The 22,918-nt window shown below is 39.7% G+C and overlaps 1 protein-coding gene across 1 annotated transcript in view; it reads left to right on the forward strand.

Annotated features, from left to right (window-relative positions):
• The first annotated feature begins 4,926 nt into the window (after positions 1-4,926).
• ralgapa2 (Ral GTPase activating protein catalytic subunit alpha 2) overlaps positions 4,927-22,918 on the forward strand; it is a 224,708-nt gene continuing 206,716 nt past the window's right edge. The window contains 1 exon segment of the mRNA XM_080414999.1: positions 4,927-5,119. Coding sequence (XP_080271125.1) covers positions 5,014-5,119 — 106 coding nt within the window. The 5' untranslated portion in view covers positions 4,927-5,013.

Consider the following 22,918-nt stretch of genomic DNA (forward strand, 5'->3'; position numbering starts at 1 on the left):
AGATATGTTAGTGTCCAAACTAAAGTACATACATGTGTTGAATCACTCTCATCGGCGTAAGCACATACTGATACGCCATGATGACAATCAACTACTTTTAGTCCATGAGCCAGAGCCCCAAAATTGAGCAATGATTATCGAAAGAGTGGGCGAAATCATACCTATATTAGATTGTTCATAGGGTCAATATAAGTAAATAAATATATGATAACCTTTCCACTGGAGCAGCTTTTTCATAGTTATCACACATTTTGTTATTTTCCCCATACGCATGACAGGTGAAAGAATGACAAAATTTAAAGAATAGTTATCATAATGAAACTTCCCCAGTTGATTACTTACATGAAGACAATGATTTATCGTATTACAAGTTTTCTGAAATTGTATATTTAAATATGCAAATTAGGCATTATATAGGAAAACATGCCCTAATTTGCATATTTAAATATACAAGTTCAGAAAACTTGTAATACAATAAATCATTGTTTTCATGTAAGTAATCAACTGGGGAAGTTTCATTATGATAACTATTTTTTTGATTTTTTGATTTTTTTTCACCTGTCATGTACGTATGGGGAAAATAACAAAATGTGTGATAACTATGAAAAAGCTGGTCCTGTGGAAAGGTTATCATATATTTATTTACTTATATTGACCCTATGGTATGGTTTTTCCCACTCTTTCGGTAATGAAATCTTGTCTGGCTCATGGACTAATACTGTATGTGTTCTCTATTATTGTGTGTAATAAACTTCAGGACTTGTCATGTGATACTGCCTGCCTGGTGTCATCTTGTTCTGCGCGCACACGGCTCAACTGAAACCTCACTCAACACCCTTAGTTAAATATTTGTTTTGGGCTTTTCTGCCTTTATTGATAGTTATTTTAAGTGAAGATGGACAGGAAAGAGGGAGAGAGAGACGGGGAGAGACACACAGCAAAGGTCGTCGAGAACGGGACTCGAACCCGCGCCGCGCTGTCAGGCTACAATAGAGCCTAGGTGCCCGGTCCGGGCCTCACCACCCTTAGTTAGATGGAGACTGGTTGGTCAACTAAATTCACAATAATTTGGTTGTATTAGAACCTTTTTTAGAGGGCTCAGTCGCAAGCTAGACTTATCATAGGCATGGCACAGTGTTTTTCATGTATATTTACATCAAAACAAACAAACATTTATTTATCATTTATTGTACATTGTTTTGGGTCTATAGCTCATGGAAATGTTGTACTATATGCTTAAAATTCTGCATGCAGCATGCAGCATTATGCAAACATGATATAGCTGCTTTGTGACAAACAATCATCTGCATCTAATGTAAAGGATGAAAAGGGTATAATACCACACAGTACAGGCATCCTTCACTATACTAAAAAAAAAACTACACAGTGAAATGAGTGTTAATTTAACTTTGAGTGTATACAAATGGAACCTAATTGACTCCGGAATTTACTGTGGTTAACTAGGCGGCATTTTTATACTGTGTGTGTGTGTGTGTGTGTGTGTGTGTGTGTGTGTGTGTGTGTGTGTGTGTGTGTGTGCGTGCGTGTGCGTGCGTGCGTGTGCGTGTGCGTGCGTATCCAGCCAATACCTGAACAGTGGACTATGTAGAGCAGTGGTTCCCAAACTTTTTAGCTCAAGACCCAAAAGAGAAATTAGACGTTTGCCTTGGACCCAAACTAGTGAAAATAGCAGATCTACAAGCTCACAACGCTTCGCTTCGTGACGTGTTGCGAGCTAGTGGATCTGCTACTGAATCTCACTACATCTTAAACGTTTTTTGCTTAGTTTTTTGTGCATGGAAAGTATCACATTTATTTATTTTGTATTAAATACTTTTGAAACATGTTGGATGATATGACAGACCTTTGTGGAGCATCACAACGGCTGGGAAGGCGGATGAAGGCTGCAGCACAAATACACCTGCTCCAGTTGTCTCCTCCATGCTCTGGATCCTATCCTGACCCAGATCTGTCAAGGACTGTGAGTCTCTCCCCATGTTAAACTAAGTCACGCACCAACGTCCTCCATAAAGGAATCCATACCTGTATTATGAGAGAGAGAGAGAGAGAGGGGAGAGACTTTTAAAATACCTTTATTTAAACAAGACCTGTGTCTTCACACACTGCATGTTCATATAAAGAGGGAGAGAGAGAGAGACTCAGACAGACAGACACAGAGAGAGATCTAAGAAGGAGAGAGAGAGAGAGAGAGAGAGAGAGAGAGAGAGAGAGAGAGAGAGAGAGAGAGAGAGAGAGAGAGAGAGAGAGAGAGAGAGAGAGAGAGAGAGAGAGAGAGAGAGAGAGAGAGAGAGGAGAGAGAGAGAGAGAGAGAGAGAGAGAGAGAGAATTGATCAGGGAGGGTAATCTAACTTCATCCAGCTAATAGCGACAAAGGAGGTTTGCTTTCTATATACTGTAATAACCCTTTTCCAACACCAGGCGGCACTTGAGAGTCACTTTAGTGTTTCTACTCATATCTGATCTTATGGGCCAGTCAGGTGAATAGCCTACTGACTGAGGGTCAGGTGAATACTTACTATTATATTATACCAGTGGTGTAAAGTAACTAAGTACATGTACTCAAGTACTGTACTTAAGTAAGATGTTTAGGTATTTGTACTTTACTGGAGTATTTCTAATTTCCAGTACTTTTACTTCTACTCCACTACATCTCAGAGGCAAATATTGTACATTTACTGTACTACATTTATTTGAAAACTTGAGTTACTTTGTAGATTTAGATAATTATTACAAAAGATACATTACACACTTCTACACATTTCGGCCGATCTACAAGCTCACAATGCTTCTTAATGTTTTGACAAAATTCAAAGACCATGAAATCATTAAGAGAATAACATGTTCTCATGTTACCTATTGTTAATTTCAGCTTAATAATGTGTATGTTTGAGCGCCTGGGGGGGGGGGGGGCGGTGCACATTGTCCCATTGTAAACAAGGGGGGCGTTGTCACATGATGTGAACATCCCTCTCATTGGAGCTGTACTTCCGTGTTTACACATGGGAAGAGATGCCAAGGGTGGTACAGTGACGTCATCACAAACAGTGGCGGAAAGTAACTAGGTACATTTACTCAAGTACTGAGGATTATTTTTTTACAGTTGTTTACAATGCTATTATTAACACTTATATAGCCTTATTAATAAATTCTAAGGCTAATAAGCATCTTGGGACTTATAAGTGCCTTATTAACTGTTAATTATTGCTTATTACAGGATGTTCGTTTCAATGGCATCGATCGTGGGGTGGGGTAGGTTTGAAAGTGAATTGATGATTATTTTTTAATTTTATTTATGTATTTAAAGTAGCCAATCATTTTTACCCCCTTTTTCTCCCCAATTTAGTCATTATGCCAATGAATTCTCCCCACACATTTCTGTGCCACCCAAGCGCCTCGCCATGATTATTGATGATATTGATGATTTCTTGTATAGTAGTATTTAATGTCTTTATATGTCTTGATGCATTGAATACATAGGACCATATTCAATCAATCAATCAATCAATCAATCAATCAATCAATCAAATGTGGTTGATTCTGTGTTGGTTTGATAAATATTTATCAGTAAATGAAAAGCATTAACACGAGCTTGTTGTGACTAATGAACTAGCCTACATTGTAACAAAGGCAAACCTTTGGCCTAATTGTGCGTTTTGATTCATTGATTGATTGAATACTTTATTAACAGTTTGCCCCAAAAAAGCACAGAGGTACAGTTCCATACAAAAGGATGCTAAAATGACTAAACCCAAGAACACACTATGGCTTGTTTCCATTGGGGTCCCAGGGCCGGATCTAGGCATGGGCAAGGGGGGGCAATGCCCCCCCAAATGCCCTGACTGCCCCCCCCAAAAAAAAAAAATGTTTTTTTTTTTTTTTTTTGGGTGGGGGGGGCTTGTGAAAGTTACATTTATGTCATGATATGAAATGTGAGCTTACCATAATCAAAATAATCCTTAATCATATTCCATCATGTATCATTGCACAATTCAAATAATCCTCTGCCCTGATTTTCCACACACACAGTCACACACACACATGCAGTACTACTCCTAAACAATAGGAAGCAGTATTACACAAACAGCCGGAAAAAACGCAAAAAAAACGCAAAATGTTTTTGCGCCGCCGCGCTTTGCGCAGCGCCGAGGAAGCCGCCGCCCCAGCATTTCCTAATGCCCCCCTAATTAATAATTTCTGTATCCGGCCCAACTTCTCAATGAACCCCCAGGGGTCCTTGGGGGGGGGGGGGGGGGTTTCCAGGGGGTCCACAGCAAAATGTGTTAATGTAGCATCACAAGAATTGTATCCACTAGTAGTATAAAAGGATTTTATACTTTGGCTATTCAAAAATAGCAGATTTACAAGCTCATAGTGCTGCACCGAGTGCCTCGCTATGAGCTTGTAGATCTGTTATTTTTGAAAAATCTTGAAAATTTGTGCAAATCTTTATATATATATATATTTTTTAAAGTGAACATTTGTAACTCAAATCTTTGCTTCTGGTGGTCCCTGGAACTAAATATTTTGAGATGGGGGTCCGCGGCCAAATACATATCATTTTGGGGGTCCATGGTAGCTGTAGAATACAACGCTCGTAGACGTATTTATGATTCTGACGTTTTCAATCCAAATGTCAGAATCATAAATACGTCTACGAGAGTTGTATTGTACAGCTAGGTCCATGGCATGAAAAAGTTTGAGAACCACTGCTGTAATTATTATCATAATGATTTACAGACTTCCGCATGAGGGTGACATCACTGACGCATCCTGCTCACGCTCGTCCTTGGTTTAAACACACACACGCCCCCCCCCACGGTTTAACGCAGGAGGAGGAGGAGGAGGAGGACAAACGGCTGAATGTTTACTGAACGAGCATAGAGTGTTGGCTGGTGGTGGCGGCGGCGAGGAAAGTGTCACATACGTTCATGGTTAAAAAGAAGAAAGGAAAGGTACACGTTCCAGGCTTCAACCATTGCATTTTACAGCGGAATGTTCACTCGACGGGGACATGGCGACGTCAAGAAATCTACACAGAAAGTTCTGGACCCAAAGAAGGACGTGCTGACCCGCCTGAAGCACCTCCGCTCCCTGCTAGGTGAGTGGAGTGTCACCGGTGAATGAACGCTGCCGCACCGCGTCCATCCATCCATCCACCGCTAGCATTAGCATTTAGCATTAGCACCACCGCTCGAGCGTCTGTCTTGTCTGTGTGAATGGAGGCTGATGCGCGTCAAGTTAAAAGAGCCCGGATATTCTGCTGTCTTTTATTATTTTTTATTGTATTTGCTCATTTCATTTTACATAAAGAAATATGGATGTAATATTAATATATATACATTTAAAATGAGCTTTGCTGTCTATTGCCAAGTGGTCATTGATATATATTATTATTAATAAAAATAAATAATAAATACATTATAAATAAATAATGATAAATAATACATATTTATTACATAAATATAAATGTAAATATTAAATACATTCAATAAATATGTATATATATATATATATATATATATATATATATATATATATATACATTGCTATTTATTTAATGTAATATATATTGCTATTTATTTAATGTAATATATATTGCTATTTATTTAATGTAATATATATTGCTATTTATTTAATGTAATATTTGTTTACAATTCCTACTAAGATATCCAAACCAACACTGTTCTGCATTATTAGAACACGTATTGATAAAAAACCTATTACATTATCCAAAGCAAGGGTTTAGTCTTACTTTGAAGTCCTGTAGCCGGAAGTATTGATGTTAGTCCACCTGTGTTGACTCCTCCCACTGCGCTGTGTTTAGCAGAGCTAGCAGCTTAATGATGATGACAGACTGAACACATGAAATGTTCTTTATTCACATCATAACATTATTACTATTTACCTCTGTTCACTGTCACTGCTCGCTGTGGTCCAGAAAATATGAAGTAGCATGTTTCTCTATAACAAAGCATAATAACAAATTGAACCTGTCCTGTGGTCTGGATAGGAGCAGGTGTATTCATGCTAGTACAGTTAGCCTGCTGTCTGTGACCAACTAGCTGCTGCTATTAGGTTTAGTCTCATTGTCATCTGATCTGACCACATTTATTGTGTTGTCTTTGTTCAATAAAAGAACATAACATATAGAACAGGGGGTCTTTTCAACGTTTTCAGGCCAGCAAGGACCCCTTAGCTGAGAGAGAGATGAAGCAGGGACCCCCCTCACACACACTACATATTGTATAAAATTGTGTAGGTTTATTCTAGTCTCATTGTCATCTGATCTGACCACATTTATTGTATTTTATAACATAACGTATAGAACAGGGGTCTTCAACGTTTTACAAACAATCAATAACTGTTTTGTATTCTATATTCTATATTCTATATCCTATATATCAGAGGTGTTCAACAGGGGCTCCGGGACCCCTAGGGGGTCCTCAGAGTTACTACAGGGCCCCCCCCCCCAAAATCTTTGTGTGATACTATCATGTTTTTTTACATTAACCACTTGAACCCTAGCATCCCTATTCTGAGTGGAACATTAGTCAAAAATAGCAGATCTACAAGCTCACAAATATTACAATTCTCAGTTAGCTGAGAGAGAGATGAAGCAGGGACCCCCCCCCCCCCCACACACACACACACACACACACACACACACACTACCTATTGTATAAAATTGTGTTGCAGATGAAACCTTTTCATAGATTTCTTCGACAGCTTCATAGACTTTGACATCAGTGTGTGTTGGATTAATGTGTATTTTCCAGACATCAATCCACTTGATCTGTCAATACTTACAGTAGTCTGCTCCCCCCCCACCCATCTACATCAAACCTCTTTGCCAAAAAATAGTAGATCTACAAGCTCACAACGCCTCACGCTGCGAGGCGTTGTGAGCTTGTAGATCTACTATTTTTGGCCAATGTTCCACTCAGAATAGGGATGCTAGGAAGATGGACAGATCTTCCACTCAGAATAGGGATGCTAGGAAGATGGACAGATCTTCAGTGGAAGATGGACAGAATACAGTGAGAGAGAGAGAGAAAGGGAAGAGAGTGAAAGTGGCAAAACACCCTCAGACCAGTGATGTGTAATTGTGGATGTTTTGAAGTTAAATTGCATGTCATTAGTCGTGTGTCTAATAATAACAGACATTGGTCTCTATACTAGGATCCAGTTTGATTGTTTTGTACATCTCTGTGTTGGGTAAGGTTACCCTATAGCCCAGTGGTTCTTAACGTGTTTTCTGGGGGACTCCCATTTGGGTCTTTGAGGGGTTTCCAGGGGGTCCCCAGCTAAATGAGGAGCAGTTCAATTTTGACAGCTAGAAGTTGACCCAATGATAGAATCTATAAGAATGTCTATTCGTATTCAGATCATAGTTTTCCCTCTAAATCCAATCTAACAACAAAAATCTTCTCTTATGGGGTTCTGGTACGAAATCTTTTCAAATGGGTGCTCCATTGCCTAATACGCACCAGTTTGGGGATCCTTGACAACACCGTGGATTTTACTGTGTGCAGAACTGTGACATTATTAATAACATAATATTATGTTAACAGGAGGTAATAATAACATGGCTAGCACTTGACTTAAAATAAAATATGACCCTCTCGCCGCACCACGGACTTCCTTTGTTTCTTTTACTAGGCAAGGAAGTGCTATGATTTATGAAACCATAAAACTTGTGTAACTATGAATGTAGCTGCTCTGCCTTTTTTTCAGTGATGGAAGGAATAATCTAGTCCAGCTGCTCCCACAGATCTGGGCTTCACACTAAGTTGTTTGTATTAAAGATACAAGCTGTTTCCGTTCCACTTTACTCTTTTTATGAATTAGGTTTTGTATGACAGATGAATTCAAGAACGCCGGCACCGAGTGCCGCGCTACGAGCTTGTAGATCTGCAATTTTTTGAGAAATTGAGAAAATGTGTGCAAATCTGTGAATATGTATTATTTTAAAGCGAACATTTTTTAACTCAAATCTTTGCTACTGGGGCTCCCTGGAACCAAATATTTTGAGATTGAGGGGGGGGGGGGGGTCCGCGGCCAAATACATATAATTTTGGGGGTCCTTGACAATTATGAAAAAAGTTTGAGAACCACTGATATAGCAACATTTTTCTTTTTTGAAAACTGTTGGGATTTAGTAGACATTTGTAGAATCGGCTTCAGGTCTTAATGGGTTAAGTTATGCTCAGACAGAAGTATTTTTATGTGCACTTCTAGGTGCACGATCTGCACTTAAAGCAACGCTAGGTATATGCAGTCACAAAAATTGAGCTTTGCACTTCTCACCGCCAATCCTAAAAGGACCATAACACCCGGGCAGGCACCCTCTCAGGACCTTTTCAGGACCTGCTGTCTGTCTGGCAGTTGGCTTAACAAAAGCCCACAAATACCAGAGTTAATGTTCCCGTTCAACATAAAGTTGAACTTTCACTTCTTATGCAATATGAGTTTAAGCACAGGTTGTGTGATTCTGCAGCACCTTACTTGCCCTCGTACAGGGATGAGTAGATGTTTATTAACCACCACCACCCTTGCGTCCCTATTCTGGGGGCACAAATGGCAGATCTACAAGCTCACGATGCGTCACAACTATGTGTTGTGCTATTTTTGGCAAATAGATTTGAATACAGAGGAATACTAGTGGAACAACAAGTATATAGGCTTGTCACAATTATTACATAATTGTCTAATTGTAAATTATATGAGATTATCGCAATTATATTTGCATAATCATAATCATCTACATGTTGAAAAATTTTCACACATTTTCAAATATTAAAAACAGCAGATATATTAAAAATGGCAGATCTACAAGCTTACAACGCGTCACTTTGTGACGCGTTGTAAGCTTGTAGATCTGATATTTCTGCTATTTTTACATGTATACATTTTAAATACATATTAAATGTTATTAATTTCTTTGTATATTTAAGTTATTTATCATGATTACGAAGCCGACAGATTTTTTAATTTTATTAATATGTTCGATTGTTAGATGCCAAACAGACACACAATTAAATCGTTAATCGCAATTATTTTAGTGACAATTAATCGCCAACTTCCATTTTTGATCATGACAGCCCTACTGCCCTACAAGTATAGAGGCCTTGGTGACGACGGTCAATGAAGCATATAGGGTTTAAATGGTTAATGGCTACCATGTTGGTGTACTAGGAAGTCTTAACGTTGCTTCTTGCTGCTCTCTCACGACGCAGATTAAATGGAGGAGGTCAATATCAGTAGCCGTTAGAGTCCTGTTTCTCTGCTTGTGTTTTTCTTGCCCGTATGTGGGTCTTCCAGATAAGGGTGTGCGTGTTTGTCCAGTAGCTGATAGAGGCCCGGGGGCCTACATGTATAGTACGTGCCACCCCCGCCCCCAACCCCCCACCCCCACCCCACCTCCTCCTATTGCAGTGCTTCTCCTCTCTCTCTCTCAGTCAAGGAAGTATTTCCTCCTGGTGCTCCTGCTGGTTCCTGTGTGGACAGGAACAGGAAGCGGTGATGAGTGATGGGGGTGCGGTGGACAACAGGGATTAGAAAGGGACAGAGAGAGATGGCCTCTCTTTTTATTACCCTGCAGTTCAGTTGTAAATCAAGTCACAAAGTGGGAAAAAAATTGTGTTCTTTCAAACAATACAGCCAGCATAACCTTTAACCCATTAAGACCGGTAACCCATCCGTGTCATTTTTTTTTGATTTATTTGGCTATTTGGCGAGTGCCGTGCTACGAGCTTGTAGATCTGCTATATATTTTTGAAAGAGAACATTTTTTACTCAAATCTTTGCTTCTGGGGGTTCTACAAATGTCTTCTAAATCATAACAGTTTTTTTTTGTTGGTTCTCAAACTTTTTCATGTCAAGGACCGCTAAAATTATATGTATTTGGCCGCGGACCCGCATCTCAAAATATGTCGTTCCAGGGACCCAACCCAGAAGTAAAGATTTGAGTTAAAAATGTTCCCTTAAAATATATATATATAATATATATACAGTATTCAAAGATTTGCAAAAATGTTCACGGAAAAAAAAAAAAATAGCTGATCTACAAGCTCGTAGCGTGGCTTGGTGCTGCTCTATGAGCTTGTATCTCTGCTATTTTTGAATAGTCCAAAGTATAAAATAATGGTTAAAATGGTTACACAGATGCGTTCCCGGTCTTAATGGGTTAACTGCGATGAGATCATAACGTGAAGTAGTGACTGGCTAACTGCCAGGCTAAATTTATGCTCAAATGTTAGGCTAGCTAATAGATAGATATTGATAGTTCATGTGTATTTCATACATCATTTTCCTCTGCAGCACAACCCAAATGTAACTGCATTTGGCTGGTGTGAGTCTCCCACACTTAAAGGGATAATTCACCCCCAAAATGACATTTTTTCTATGCATTAGTCACCCCATGGAGACTTGAATTCATGGATATTGTTTTGTTTTTGTCGCATTCCTAGACACTAATTTAGGTAGGAGACACAAAGAGTCTCCTTTGTGTCTCCTACTGGAACCCACTACCTACCGGTCCGCTGGTCATCAAATTATTGGCTTAGGAATGCGACAAAAACTAAAATGGTAAATGGTAAATGGTGCATTTATATAGCGCTTCTATCCGAAGCGCTTTACATTGATTGTGCCATTAACCCATTCACACACACATTCATACACCGATGACGGAGGAAACCATGCAAGGCACCAACCTGCTCATCGGGAGCAATTAGGGGTTCAGTGTCTTGCTCAAGGACACTTCGACACCAACTCTAGGGGAGCGCCCCAGGCCGGGATCGAACTGGGAACCTTGCGGTTTTCCAGTTCACTCTACCCGGCCACTCTACCCCTGAGCCACTGCCGCTCCACTAACCACAAAACTAAACTAAAAAAATATCCATGAATTCAAGTCTCCATGGGGTGACTAATTGATAGAAAAAAAGTGATTTTGAGGGTGAAATATCCCTTTTAAAGCTGCAATTATTTTAACCAATCGGTATTATAGAGTTATGTTTATAAAATATACTGTAACTGGTACGTCTGCAGTGGTTGGAGGTGGTCTGGAACTTAGATTGACAACTTAGCCTGGCCTGAAGCTCATAAGCCTCATAATATCTCCCTTGGCCAGGCGAGGATTCCTTCTTGCGTGAATGGTAGATTTTTTTTGGTCTCCCATGGGGAAAACCCGGGTGTTACAGTATAGCTGCAGTGAATCTGGAATTATCTCTATCTATCAGGAGAGGAGATACACTTTTACAATTGCTCCTTTAAACACCTGATGGCTGTTTTGTGGGCCGTGTCTGTCATCACAGGCAGCATCCTGGCATCTCGTTTATATATATTATCAATGCGAGGAAGGAAAAAACTGAACTGCCTTCCACAAGTTATAGTATCCCGTGATGGAAAAAGTACTCAAATGTTTTACTTAAGTAAAAGTATCAATACTGTCCAGAATTCGAATTTTACTTGAGTAAAAATACAAAAGTATTGGTATCAAAATGTACTTAAATTACCAAAAGTAAAAGTACTAAAATGTTTCAAAATAGCAGATCTACAAGCTCCCAACGTGTCGCGTTGTGAGCTTGTAGATCGGCTATTTTCAAATAGCCTAGGCATAAAATAGGCCTAAAGTTGTTAATGTATGTTTTATAATGTAATCATTTATATCTGCAAAGTAACTAGTAACTAAAGTTTTCAAATAATTGTAGTGGAGTTAAAGAACAATATTTGCCTCTGAGATGTAGTGGAGTAGAAGTAAAAGTATAGACAATTGGAAATACTCCAGTAAAGTAAAAGTACCTCAAAATTGTACAGTGCTTGAGTAAATGTAATTAATTACTTTACACCACCGATAGTATCCGTGTGGCACTGTACTCCACAATGTGCAGGCTTGCAGCCTTGGGGCTATTTTCAAAAAATGTGTTCCTGTGTTGCTTTTTTCTGCTCACTGAGCAGTTCTTGTGGGGCAGAGAGTGAGGGCTCTCTGCATGTTAATGTATCTGGACATGCCTGGCTGGGATTTGGCCCAGGCTGTTAATTACAGGAGCCTAGCTAGCAGCACAGAGACCACCTGATCACACACTGCCTCTCTCTCTCTCACTGGATGCACAAATCATGGCTATTCCTAAGACTCTTGTTTATCTCCCCCCAAACTCATTCTGCATTCACCGTTGCATGACACTGCCCCAGTTTCTAAGGAAATAAGCCTGGAGGGAACAGTGAAACATCAGAGTTAAAAAGGAGGATTCAGGACTAGCCTTTTTCTTACCTTTATTATCTGATGTTCTTATCCCACTGTCATGAAATTCCTGGAAATATTTTGAAATTAGAAAAAAAAAAATCCAGTCTTGGAAAAGGTTTGGAATTTATCAAGGGGTCCTGGAAAAATATTTGGCTCTGCATTGTTTTTGGCTATTGATTTAGTTAATAAAAAACATTTTCCAATACATGTATAACATTACACGAAATATGTAACATGCCTAATGTATACCGGACGTGACAAAAAGAACAGATCTACAAGCTCACAACGTGCTGCAGCGTGATGCGTAGTTAGTTAGTAAATTTGGCACGAAATTTGGAATGGAATACCATTCTATGCTTTATTTTGGGCTTTGCACATAGGAGTAAGAGACTCATTATTGCGCTGAATGATTGTTATATAGGCCTGGAAATTGGATTAAATATTCAGAAAACGTTTTGGAAATGTATTGGTAAAAAATTGTGGGAACCCTGTATTATATCCTAGAACGAGTGGGACGGTAAAACATTTTCATAACTCCCCATCCCAAGTCAGGGGCTCAATTTTTTTTTGTTGATATCTGACGTTTGTAATGACAGAAACCTCGCCATAGTGTTTTTGTCCCAAAAGGGCTGCCGTAGTGTTTACAAGCGGACTTGGATGAAATCACGGGTGAAATCTCGTCTTGCGAGACTTCCAGAGGGGCGCGTCTAACACAAACACTGTGGAGAGTTTTCTGTCAATATGAACGTCAGATATCTATAAAAAAATATGCGATTTAGGCAGCTTATTTTACGTTTTTAGCTGCGGTGGACTCAGGATGGAGTTATTAAAATATTCTGCTGTACCACTCGTTCCAGGATATAACAATAATAATAGTAATAATAAAATAATCAGATGAAGGTAAGAAAAAGGCTAGTCCGCAATTCTCCTTTTAATATCCCCAAATCCTCCCCCAACATGTCCCGTGCAGAGGACAAACTTAACCAAAATGCAAGACAGTAGGCTACTGTAGGCTCCAGGGGGCCGTTTGTTCTCGGCGGGTGCTCCAAACAAAAACCACGCTGCTGCTTAACTTGAAACTGTTGATTACATGCATTTGGAACAAAGGTAAATAATTGGTGTGTGTTTTGGTGATAACAGTCAAGCCCGTGTGCATGTTTGTGTGTGTGGGTGTAGGTGTTTGCGTTAGAGACTATGGAAGATTAAGGGAGAAGATTGAGGCTCCAGCTTTTGGCTCTCTAGTGTTTTGTTGAGTGTGCATTTAAAGTGGGTGCCGTTCCTCTTGGCTTTTTTTTGTGAGCCCCCAAAAGTGACGCCGGGGGTCAAGGGGTCACCCGGAGGGTCCAGCTGTTAAGAGGGGGAAACCGTGAGGTGAAACGTTTGGGCTTGACAAAGAACGCCACATCATTCGGAACTTGGAAAGGCCTCTCGAGGAGGTCCTCCGCCCCGGCTCAAGTATAAGGGCTGAGAGATCTCTTCAACTTTTGATCTCCCCCTCCTTTAAACCACTCAGGCTAAAACGCTGTAGATAACCGCAACCTCTTATCGCCTCTTAACCCCCCCCCCCCCCCCACCACGCTAGTGGAGGCTTGCTGTTCACACTTTAACACTTCAACTGTAACTCAGTGTAACTAACTACCACTAAACACACTGTGAATAGACCCTTTATTGTTGGGTTCTTCTTAATCTTCAGGGGCTCTTTTAGGGGCAAATAAATCAAATTAGAATCTCAAAGTGCACCACTGTTGTGGCATTAAAGGGAGAGTTCAGGGTTTTCTATATTTGGGTTTGATAATGCACACATCCCTTGTTGTATATCTGCTATTTTTGAATAGCCAAAGACATCTAAAAATGACAGAGATGCGTTCCCGGATTGAATGGGTGAATGGGCACGGTGCAATGGGGGGGAGGGATATGATAAAGACTGTCATAACATCGGTGCAACCAGGGCAGACAAAATCTTTGGACAATGAACACATTGAAAAGTAGTGTGGGCACGTTGTCAACACTTAGACAAAGATGATGTTAGAATGTTATATAGCCATGAATACACAAACCATCCCAGCTCCATTAGTCAGTAGATCCCGCACAACCCCGCAGGTCATAGATTTCTGTCATTTTACTGTGTGTTCTGTGTAAGTGTGACTGTTATTTCCTTGGGTCAATTATAGTTTGTAATCACCAGTCAATGATAGTTTGCGATTTGAAATGTGAAAGACGCTGATAGGGCTGACAGCCCGCATACTGTCTGCTGTCGTTTGCCTTTTGATAATCCACTTTAATGTGACATGGCTTATCAGTTTCAACACTGTCTCATTCAATTATGAATTTGAATGAGAGCTTCTGCCTAATTTATGTTCCTTCACACGTTATCCGTGATGTGTCGGCTCCATGCCTTGCCATGCTGGTATGTGAACGCTGGGTACAGTATGCAGTCACAAAAATGTGACTTTGTGCGTACATGCCTAGCTGGACTCAAACACAGATAAGACACACAGACTGTACTTAAGTGAAAGTATCATCAATACCCTATTGTAGAAAGTAACTAGTAACTAAAGTTTTCAAATAATTGTAGTGGAGTAAAAGTACAGTATTTGCTCCTGAGATGTAGTGGAGTAGAAGTAAAATCATTGAAATGTGGAAATACTCCATTTAAAGTTAAAAAAAAAATACCTCAAAATTATACTTAAGTAGCCCACAGTACTTGAGAAAATATACTTTGTTACTATTCACCAACTGGCAAATGCAATATCTCTGCCTGGTGGTGATAAAGTGGTCAGCCTACTGTTATAATGATACAGGAACAGAGACATTATTACACAGACATCACCAGGCCATCACTCATCAATTCTCCTCACACTGTATATATATATCAGCCAGACAGAATGTCATTGTTTGACTATTTACTAGAGGTTTGTCACAGTCTTATCCGTGTCACATCAAAGAGACATACTGAGAAATGCCTGATAAAACTCTGTTTATTGGAAAAACTGGAGTCTGCCAGATTTGCTGAAAGAGATAGTTTACTGTATGTCAGTGGTTTTCAACCTTTTTCATGCCGAGGACCCCCTAAATTGATACACATTTGGCCGCGGACCCCCATTTGAAAATGTATTGTGCCAGGGACCCCCAGAAGCAAAGATTTCAGTTAAAAATGTTTAAAAATACATATATATATTCAAAGATATGCGCACATTTTCAAGAGTTATCAAAAATAGCAGATCTACAAGCTCATAGCGCGGCTATGAGCTTGTATATCTGCTATTTTTGAATAGCCAAAGCTAAGTGATTAAAATTATTGTGACGCTACAGTATGTTAATTAATTTTGCTGGGGACCCCCTGGTACCCCCCCAAGGACCACAGGTTGAGAACCACAGGTTTATGTTCTTTGAATCTCCCCCGTCTGTCTCCATCTATCGCTCTAAAAGGAAAGCAAGCCTGACTGTGCTGAATTTACATTTCATTCGCATCTGCGTCCGATCACCTCTTTTCTTTTTGTATGTCTGACATGTCTGTGTGACATATAGAAGGTTTCTCCCACCATTGTAAAGAACCTCTCTGAAGAGGCTGTGTTTGATTGCAGATTAGCTGTTGTGTTCAGGGTTAGGTTACTGAATCCTGGTTCTAAATCCTGAGCGTACAAATGACTCTTTTACCGTGTACCTACCGACCTAAACTGTACATGAGTCATGACATGTCGTTGTCTACTCACTCACAGCTCCGACCATATCGTTTTGTCTTTTTTTTGTGTGCATCATAATTCAATAAACCGATCACCTTCCAAGCCCGGGAATATCAAGACGGAGGGCACAAACTTCAAAATACTTCCCCAAATTAATCGTAATTTAATCATTTATATTTAAAAAATTGCAGGTGTGAGCTTGTGTATTTGCTATTTATTTATTTTTTGAAAATGTATGCAAATATTTGAATATATATTTTTTAAAGCCAACATTTGTAACTCAATTTTTTGCTTCTGGGGGATTCTACACATTTTTGAAAACTTATGTTGCTATAATATCAGTGGTTCTCAAACTTTTTTCATGTCACGGACCCCAGAAATGATATGTATTTGGCCGTGGACCATATCTAAATAGAGGTATACCCCCAGAAGCACAGATTTTAGTTAAAAATGTATATATATATATTCAAAGATTTGCACACATTTTGACGATTTTTTTCAAATGAAATTGCAGATCTACAAGCTCATAGCGCAGCACTTGGTGCGGCGCTATGAGCTTGTAGATCTGCTATTTTTGAATAGCCAAAGAAATCAAAAAATGACACACAGATGCGTTCCCGGTCTTAATGGGTTAATAATGACAAAAACACTAATTCAACATTAATTGAAGCAGCAGTGTGAATTTGTTCTGCCAGCTAATTAACTACAGATAGGCTTTCTTAAGACTGGTTATTAGACACTGTGTCTCGTTTAGTTTCTTTTTTGGATCAAAGCACGTCGAGCAGGAATGACGACTCATTCAATGTTTATCCTGTTATCTGCTCTGTGACATGTGGCATTATCAAAGACGTGGCCCCAGGCTGTGATCCTGTTAATTGACATTGAATATGTGTGTGTGTGTGTGTTTCCTGCAGAGGTTAAGTGATACTAGACAGCCATTAGTCTCATGTTGCCGAGAACAATGACAGCTTGTAATGTATCATTAAGGTCCTGACTGCTGTGTGTATGTATCTCTGCTACTTCCAGGAGCATGGCTAGGAACTCAGAGAAAGAGAGCTTTATCTCTAAAAGAAAACATTTTGTTTGAGAAGGGGGCTTCAACGTTTTTTTGAGGCCAAGGACCCCTTAAATGAAAGAGAGATGAAGCAGGGACCCCCCCACTACATGTTGTATAAAATTGTGTTGCAGATTAAACTTTTTCTAAACTTTTTTCATAGATTTCATAGAATCACAAAGCCCGCCCACCACCATTATTAGGTCTAATGGTTTGGGGGTTGAGTCATACTATTTCTTGTTGTTCTTGAGAAATAGCTTTCAGACTAAGGCGGGCTGTGTCTAGCGGTCAGTTAGTTGTGTCTGTTATTCTTGCCGGTGAGGTGGCATCGTCGTCCTCATGGGTGTCACTTCCTCTGAGCCCGGTGCCAACGCCAAGATAAACATCTGTGTGGCGGCATAAAGAGGTAAAATAGGTAAATAAACGGTCTTTCACACGGTATGACGGACAAACGGACAGTTTCTCTTCTATAATCTATGGTCTGGGTGACGATCAGTCATCGCCGTCGTGTATCACATCGTAATTTTGGCGATCAAAACAATCTGGGAGGACGTCACATCCGTTTTCATGTTTTTCCCTGTCTAATCTACCAAGAAGGGTGAGAGAGACCCAAGGACCTGATCAAGCAGTCATGTGCTGCTCTCTAGTGGCGGATTTGTGCTGGGTCTTTATATTATGTGCCCTTAAATTATTTTCATGAGAAAAATTCAAAATATAAAAATAAAAAAACACGAAAATTGCTGGCACTGGGGGAGTACTTTATGAAAATACTCTGGCAGTCAAAGAGTTAATGCTGTATTTTATACTTGGGTCGTATGACTGTCGTGCGAAAGTAGCAAAAACTACCCGAGGTTCTGCAAGAGATATATAATAGATATATCGTTGCTGTCGCGTCGGGCAGACACCTCCATGTTCTAACTTTTGTGTTATTTCATAAATTAATGCCCTACTTGATCATACGTCACACAAAAGTATCAAAAAGTAGCAGATATAAAAGCTGGAAAGGCGTTGCGCTTTGATGCTTTTGAATTTGAATCCAACTGTTTTGGACATGTGGTTTCCACCTGAAAGAGACCTGAGACGATATAAAAGTCATAGTCATAAAACTCTTTTTAGAATAGCGTCAACATTTATGACATGAAAAAAGTTGCTTGTACCTGTTGTTCATCACATTGACATAAAGCTGTAGACAAACTCTTTTGTTCATAAGTTTGAATGAGCTTGAATGAGCCATGAGCTTGTATTATCTGCTATTTTTTAATAGCCAAAGAAATCTTAAAATGATACAGATGCGTTCCAGGTCTAAATACATTGAGTGCAGTCTTAAGGCCTTTGCAGACAGTGTGCGATTTTTCGCACGGAAAAAACGGACAATATCATTTTTTAAGTGAACACATGGCTCTCAATGACCTCATGCACACCAGCTGCGAATTTACCGTGCGGTGATGCGATGCTTTTTTTTCCCAATCGAACACAGTTCGATTCGTGCGTTTTTTCGCATGCGGTAAAAACTGATTGACTAATCACACCCTGTGTGCAAAGGCCTTTAACCCGTTAAAACTGGGAAAGCACCCGTGTCATTTTAGATTTTAGCTATATATAATACAGCAACATACGTTTTTTCCAGAAAACTTTCAGGATTTAGAACAGTGTTTTAGAAGAACAGTGGTTCTCAAAAATAGCAGATATGTCGCAGTACACAAACAGAAACAGATGGACTATTTTTTGTTTGTTCTCAACTAAGCCACTGTATACAGGTCCTGTCTTATTAACAATGCAGAGTCAGCAGTGACCTGAATGGAGGTGGTGTAGTAGCAGATGAAACACCTGGGCGTGCATCTCTGTTATGCAACACCTTGGTTGATTGTTTTAACTACATGAACCCATCGTCCCTACTATTCTAGCGTGAATATTTGGCTTGTAGATCAAGCTCAAGTTCTCCTCAGAATAGGGATGCTATGGTTCAAGTGGTTAATGTAAAAAAAAAGAAAAAAATCCTATCCCACAAAGATTTGGCTCTCTCTTTACTTGATGCTTTTTGGACTTAAGACAATAACAGGGTAATAATAGTGAAAATGTGAAAAGTTTAATTTCTCATGACCTATTTTATGCCCTTCTTTTCTGTGTTTGGGGAGGTTTCTTTCCCAAGGAAAAATACTGACATGAAAGTAAAGCTTGTCTGCTTTGCCAGCGGTAAAAAAAAAAAAAGGTTTTATGATGATAGCGAAACGTGTCACGAGGTGGACTGGAAATAAAGGCTTTTTATTAAGCCTTTGTTTTGTTGATTATTACATAAGCGTTGAGTTGCATGATTGCCGGTGCTTCCGGGCCATTTGGTATTTCTAACTCAAGGGGAGAGTTTGGCAATCTTTCTGAACCATTTCAGCATCTCATCTCATTGCTCAAGAAGGTCTGTCTGTTGGTATTGTGTGTGTGTGTGTGTGTGTGTGCGCGCACACACGCGTGTGCGTGTGTGTGCATACAGTACTTAATCCATTCAATCCGGCATACTGTGTCATTTTAGATTTTTTTGCTATAACCATTGTTTTATACTTTGGGCTATTTTTTAAAAATCATGAACTTTTGTGCATATCTTTGAATATATACTGTATTTTTTTTTTTAAAGCGAACATTTGTAACTCAAATCTTTGCTTCTGGTGGGGGTCCCTGGAACAAAATATTTTGAAATGGGGGTCCGCGACCAAATACATATCATTTTGGGTGGTCCTTGACATGAAAAAGTTTGAGAACCACTGATAATATAGCAACGTTACGTGAGTTAGAATCTGTTAGAATCGGCCTCTGGTCTTAATGGGTTAACATGAAAAGCCAACAACAAAACCGGTTTGTCCGGTTACACTGGTTGCTCGGACGCAGGTTACATCTGCAGGTTGTTCAGATCAGATTTGAGCCCCTGTTTGTTTACATTCTAGCCTTACAGCATGTTCAGTGTTCCCTTCTGGCTGTGATCTTATAGGTTGAGACCTGAGGCAATTCTTAAAAATGTTTTCAAAATCCTACCAGTAAAAAAAAAGAAAGATTTTTCAAAAATAGCAGATCTACAAGCTCATAGCGCTGCACTCGGTGCCGCGCTATGAGCTTGTATATCTGCTATTTTTTAATAGCCAAATAAATCTAAAGTGACACAGATGAGTTCCAGGTCTTAATGGGTTAACCACTTGAACCCTACGTATATATTATACTTCATTGACCGGAGTCCCTCAGGGATCTGTGCTAGGCTCCCTCCTTTTTTCCCCCCTCTACACCAGTTGTTCTCAAAGTGCGGTCCGGGGACCCCCAGGGGTCCTTGGGGTGTGTGTGTGTGTGTGGGGGTTCCAGGGGGTCTCCAGCAGTAGTAGTTTAATACAGCATCACGATCATTTTAACCACTAAATCTCTTTGCTGGAAAATAGCCAAACTACTTTTTTTTGCCAAACGTTTGCCCCAGAATAAGGATATCAGGGGTTGATGTGTTTTAAAGCTTGAAGACAAAATAAACACTCTATTATTATGACCTAATGTAGATTTGACACAACAGGCTTGAGGCTTCATTTTGGAAACTGCGTCTGTGTGGTGACTCTGTACTAGAGACTGCTTTTAGCTCGGTTCAAAATAAATACACACTGGGGGTTGGTTTATACCTTAATCCTTGAATGTGCTAAAAAGTGCTAATGGGGAAATGCATGGATGCTACTGTAGGCTCAGGTTGTGTTTGAGTGTTTTACTACTTGCTACGCTGCCCTCGCTTGTTGCCACATAAACACCACAAGCTATTTGCTAACTGCTTGTCACTCTGGCTTAACCCATTAAGACCAGGAACGCATCTGTGTCATTTTAAGATTTCTTTGACTATTAAAAAAATAGCAGATATACAAGCCCATAGCGCTTGTTAGCTTGTAGATCTGCAATTTTTTTTGCAAATCTTTGTATATATATATATTTTAAAGACAACATTTTTTACTCCGATCTCTGCTTCTGGGGGTCCCTGCCTGGAACAACATATTTAGAGATGGGGTCGGCTGCCAAATACATCATTTTGGGGGTCCTTGACATGGAAAAGTTGGAGCACCACTAATATATAGCAACATACTGTAAAGGTCCTTACACACCGGGGCGATTTTTTCATGCGAATAATACGTTTATTTTTAAAACGTCAGTCAATGTAAGCGTACATGGAGCGAAAAAGCGTCTTTTAATTATTCGGAACGAGTCCGAAACTTTGTATTCGCATATTCGCCGGTGTGTAACCGCCTTTAGGATTTAGATTTTTTTTTTAGATATGTAATTGGCCGTGGACCCCCATCTCAAAATATTTTGTTCCAGGGACCCCCAGAAGCAAAGATTTGAATTACAAATGTTCACTTAAAAAAAAAGTATATATTCAAAGATTTACACAAATTTTCAAGATTTTCAAAAAATAGCATGAGCTTGTACATCTGCTATTTTTGAAAATCCAAATAAATCTTAAAATGACAGAGTTCCTGGTCTTAATGTATTAATAAAAGCATCAATTATGCGAGGGGCTTAATATCATGGAGTGTGACCCAAATAAAGTCCACAGACTTTCCACTGTGGTCCTTTTTGATTGAGTGACAGTTACACCAGTTGACAGCTCCCTGTCATTGAGCCGCCAAGATAAGCCACTGTTTTATCTATGAGCTCAGAGCAGGGCTGTCACGGTTACAACATTCTAAGTTGACGATTAATTGTCATACAAAATATAACTGCGATTAACGATTTAATTGTGTTTTTGGACAAAATGTAATTTCTGTTTGCCTTTTTTAGGCTTTTTAGACATATTTAATAATTGTATACTTTCCAAAAATCTTAAATAGCTGATCTGCAAGCTTCGTGATGCGGTGTAAGCTTGTAGATCTGGTATTTCTGCAATTTGTTTGGAAAGATGTTTGAAAATGTATGAACATTTTTCAACATGGAAATGACTATGACGATTTTGCAAAAAAAAAAGAAAAAAAAAAAGTCTTAAGAAAGTTCCCCTGGAACAATATTTTGTTCCAAGGACCCCCCAGAAGCAAAGATTTGAGTAAAAAATGGATACCGGTATATATGTATTCAAAGATTTAAACAAATTCTGAATATTTTTCAAAAATAGCAGATATGCAAGCTCATAGTGCGGCACTGAATGCCGCGCTATGAGCTTGCATATCTGCTATTTTTGAATAGCCAAAGAAATCTAAAGTGGTTTAAGCTTGTAGATCTGCTATTTCTTTTTAAGATGTTTGAAAAATGTATGAACATTTTACAACATGGAAACGATTATGACGATGTTGCAAAAGAATAATTGCGATTATGTAATAGTTGTGACATTGTGTATACTGTGGACATCTCCCACTGTACAGACATGGCTGTTGACTACTAGGCCACAATCTGTTAACACAGCAAGGTACTGGGCCGCACGTAGAGAGGCGTTCATTCATGCAAATATTTGGCACGGCGACGTCCTAATGAAATGATATGCACCATTATGTTTTCATACAGCAGGTAGTCCAGGGTGGCACAGGAGGGGTAAAGTTACTGCCTAGCCACCATGGAGTCTGGGGGGGAGGGGGGGAGGGTTTGATTCCTCCACAGTGCCTCCGGGCACTTGCCAGGGCGCTCCAACCAACCAACACAATTGGCCTCGTTCATGGGTGGGAAGCCAGTAGGGCAGTAGGGGAAGGCAATCTCTGTGGCTGCACTACTAGTGACTCTTACAAGTTGGTCAGGGTGCCTGCCTGTTAAGCAGGGACTGGGAGGAATAGCGCGTTCACTGTTCCTCCCCGTGTTACGTCCTCCTGGTGAAACTCTTCACTGTCAGGTGCAGGCCTGGAATTTTGTCATTTTAGGGCCTTTGGTGATTTTTTTTAAGGGCACAAAGGCCAAATGCCAGGGCTGGAAGGCCATCAAATAAAAGAAGAT

This window comes from Gymnoscopelus braueri (assembly GCF_963280865.1).
Source record: "Gymnoscopelus braueri genome assembly, chromosome: 19".
Classification (NCBI taxonomy): domain Eukaryota; kingdom Metazoa; phylum Chordata; class Actinopteri; order Myctophiformes; family Myctophidae; genus Gymnoscopelus; species Gymnoscopelus braueri.